The following is a 2,503-nucleotide window of genomic DNA, read 5'->3' on the forward strand; positions in this document are numbered from 1 at the left end:
TGAGTTAGGATTATTTCAATTCGAGTTAGGACATGTATACACCAAAACTATATTAATGGGGTATCTTCATTTATTTTGAGAAATGAAGAGATTTTTACTTTTTTTTCATATGTTACTATTTAAAATATTGACTTAAATTAAGTCTGCCAATCAATATTGATATTCAACCAAACCCGAAAATGAGATATAGTAACATGGTCCACATTGCAAGATTTTTAAATGTGAATGGTGATGGCTATCTCTATTCAATTTCTCAAATGCATAAAAATATTTACTTGAAGTGGGCCTCTCAACATTTGGTACACACTTATTTATAGACACTAGACAATAAGAGAAATATGTTAAACCATCACAACAAACATTAATGGCAATCAACAAAATCAGAAGAATCCCAATGGCAATGAACACCAAGGAAGGAGTACTATTACTGCATCTTTGGTCAGAAGCTAACATCCACAAAGTTGATTCAAGTAAACCAAATCAAGTTTCTCACCCAAACCTAAATGTATCATGAAACTTTATCAAAATGTATTTTTAAAGTAAAATTATAAAGACTTGTTCCTTGAGTTAGCAGCAAGAACTTCATTAATTTTTTTTTCTACTTCAGAGTATCATGCTCATTATTTCTCAATGTTTTTTTTCCTGCCTTCCCAAGCAAAATCCAACTGGCTAATGCATTAAAGTAGCCCTTGCTTGACACACTACCTTTCAGTGATGTTATAAGCAGGTATGCTGACAACTTAATTTCCACCAACCTTTTAAAAAAAAAATTAAATTTTTGGTGATGTTATTGGAAAAAACCCAACTCACTAGCATATAATAAATGGTACAAAAAAAAAAAGCTTTCGATCGAACCACTTACCATTTATATTCACGCACCAAGGCCAATAGTACTAGACGTCAGGGACTACTAAAAAAACTTAATCCCACATACAATAAATATATGGTTTGAGGTGAGTTTATAAAGAGAGACACCCTAATACACTTTAATAGACAATTTTATAAGGATGAATTAGACTCAATATAAAGTCGACGTAATATATATTTGCCTTCCATCCATCATTTCTGCATGCATCAAGCAGTACTCACTGCAAAGTCAACAAAAATAAAATATGGTGATGATGAAGCATCCATTCCTCTCTCTCCCACTTCTTCTAATGCTTATTTTCTCTTCCACCACAATTTTAGTCCAAAAATCATCTGCTGCTACACCAGCCCCGGAACCTGCAGAATCAGCCCCGACCGACATTATCCGAATCCTCAGAAAGGCTGGAGGATTCGCCACGTTAATCCGTCTTCTCCAAACAACAAAAGTATCCACCCAAATCAACTCTCAACTCCTAACCTCAAATGGCGGCTTAACCATGTTCGCGCCAAATGACAACGCCTTTTCAAGCCTCAAACCCGGCTTCCTCAATTCCCTTAGTGACGAACAAAAGAACAAGCTCATCCAATTCCACTTGCTACCTACATTTGTATCTGTGTCAAATTTCGATACTTTGAGCAATCCTGTAAGGACACAGGCTGGTGATGACCCTTATAGATTGGCATTGAATGTAACAAGTTCAGGAAACCAAGTGAACATAACAACAGGCATTGTTAATGTAACACTTGGTGGCACTGTATACACCGACCATCAGCTCGCGGTTTATCAAGTGGACAAAGTGCTTCTTCCTCGAGATTTCTTCGTCGCTAAGCCACCTGCACCAGCTCCAGCACCGGAAAAGAGTACTAAAGTTTCATCTAAGAAGAAATCTGATGATAGCGACGAATCAGTTGCAGGAGACAATGATTCTGGTGCTATTGGTGTCAAACAGCAGAATTTGATGTGGATTCCTGTTGCAGTTGCTACCATTATATTAACATCATTTTCATGGTGAACAAGATTGCATATCAAATGTTAAATATGAAGCTACCATGCAACTTGGGAGGATTGATTCCTATTTTGCAGACTTACGAGTACTCCATCTGTAAGAAAATGTAAGCAAAAAAATACATATATTTAGACTATATTTGGTCCAGATACATGTACTTTTTTACTTATATTTTGTTACCGAGGAATAGTGCTTTTGTTTAATAATTGTCTTTGTTAATTTTTCTTTATTTCTTATTTTTCCTATGAGTCAAGTCACTTTGTATGTGTGGTGGTGTTAAAAGAAAAATGAATGTATGCCAAATGAGAAAGCTTCAAGATAGAAAATCAGTTATCTTGGAACCTTATTATGTTATTAGCAGAAATCTCAATAATGGTTTTTCTTGATCTTGCACAGTATCACCACTACAATATGCTAAATTTTTTATATATATATATCCTAATGTTGCTTGAAGGAAATTATTTCTCGGGAAGTACCGATTTTCTTCATTATGTAGTTACTGCCAACCTTATAGCTTGTCAACATTGCAAGGCTAAACTCCTTCAGAGTTCTGAACCCCATATCTTCTTTTCCTCACAGCTTATTCCATGCAATTCAATGATTCTTTCTTTCACCTTGTTTGCTCTCCA

The 2,503-nt window shown here is 35.3% G+C and overlaps 1 protein-coding gene across 1 annotated transcript; it reads left to right on the plus strand.

Moving 5' to 3' along the window:
* The first annotated feature begins 874 nt into the window (after positions 1–874).
* Positions 875–2,266, plus strand: LOC101494162 (fasciclin-like arabinogalactan protein 12). The gene has a single exon (XM_004517163.4). The coding sequence runs from the start codon at positions 1,113–1,115 to the stop codon at positions 1,878–1,880; it is 768 nt and encodes a 255-aa protein (XP_004517220.1). The 5' UTR covers positions 875–1,112; the 3' UTR covers positions 1,881–2,266.
* Positions 2,267–2,503: the final 237 nt, after the last annotated feature.

The sequence above is a fragment of the Cicer arietinum genome, unplaced genomic scaffold (assembly GCF_000331145.2).
Source record: "Cicer arietinum cultivar CDC Frontier isolate Library 1 unplaced genomic scaffold, Cicar.CDCFrontier_v2.0 Ca_scaffold_5676_v2.0, whole genome shotgun sequence".
Lineage (NCBI taxonomy): Eukaryota > Viridiplantae > Streptophyta > Magnoliopsida > Fabales > Fabaceae > Cicer > Cicer arietinum.

Excerpts from the sequence above, each read along its gene's own strand:
- LOC101494162 (XM_004517163.4), top strand. The coding sequence starts at position 1,113 with ATGGTGATGATGAAGCATCCATTCCTCTCTCTCCCACTTCTTCTAATG.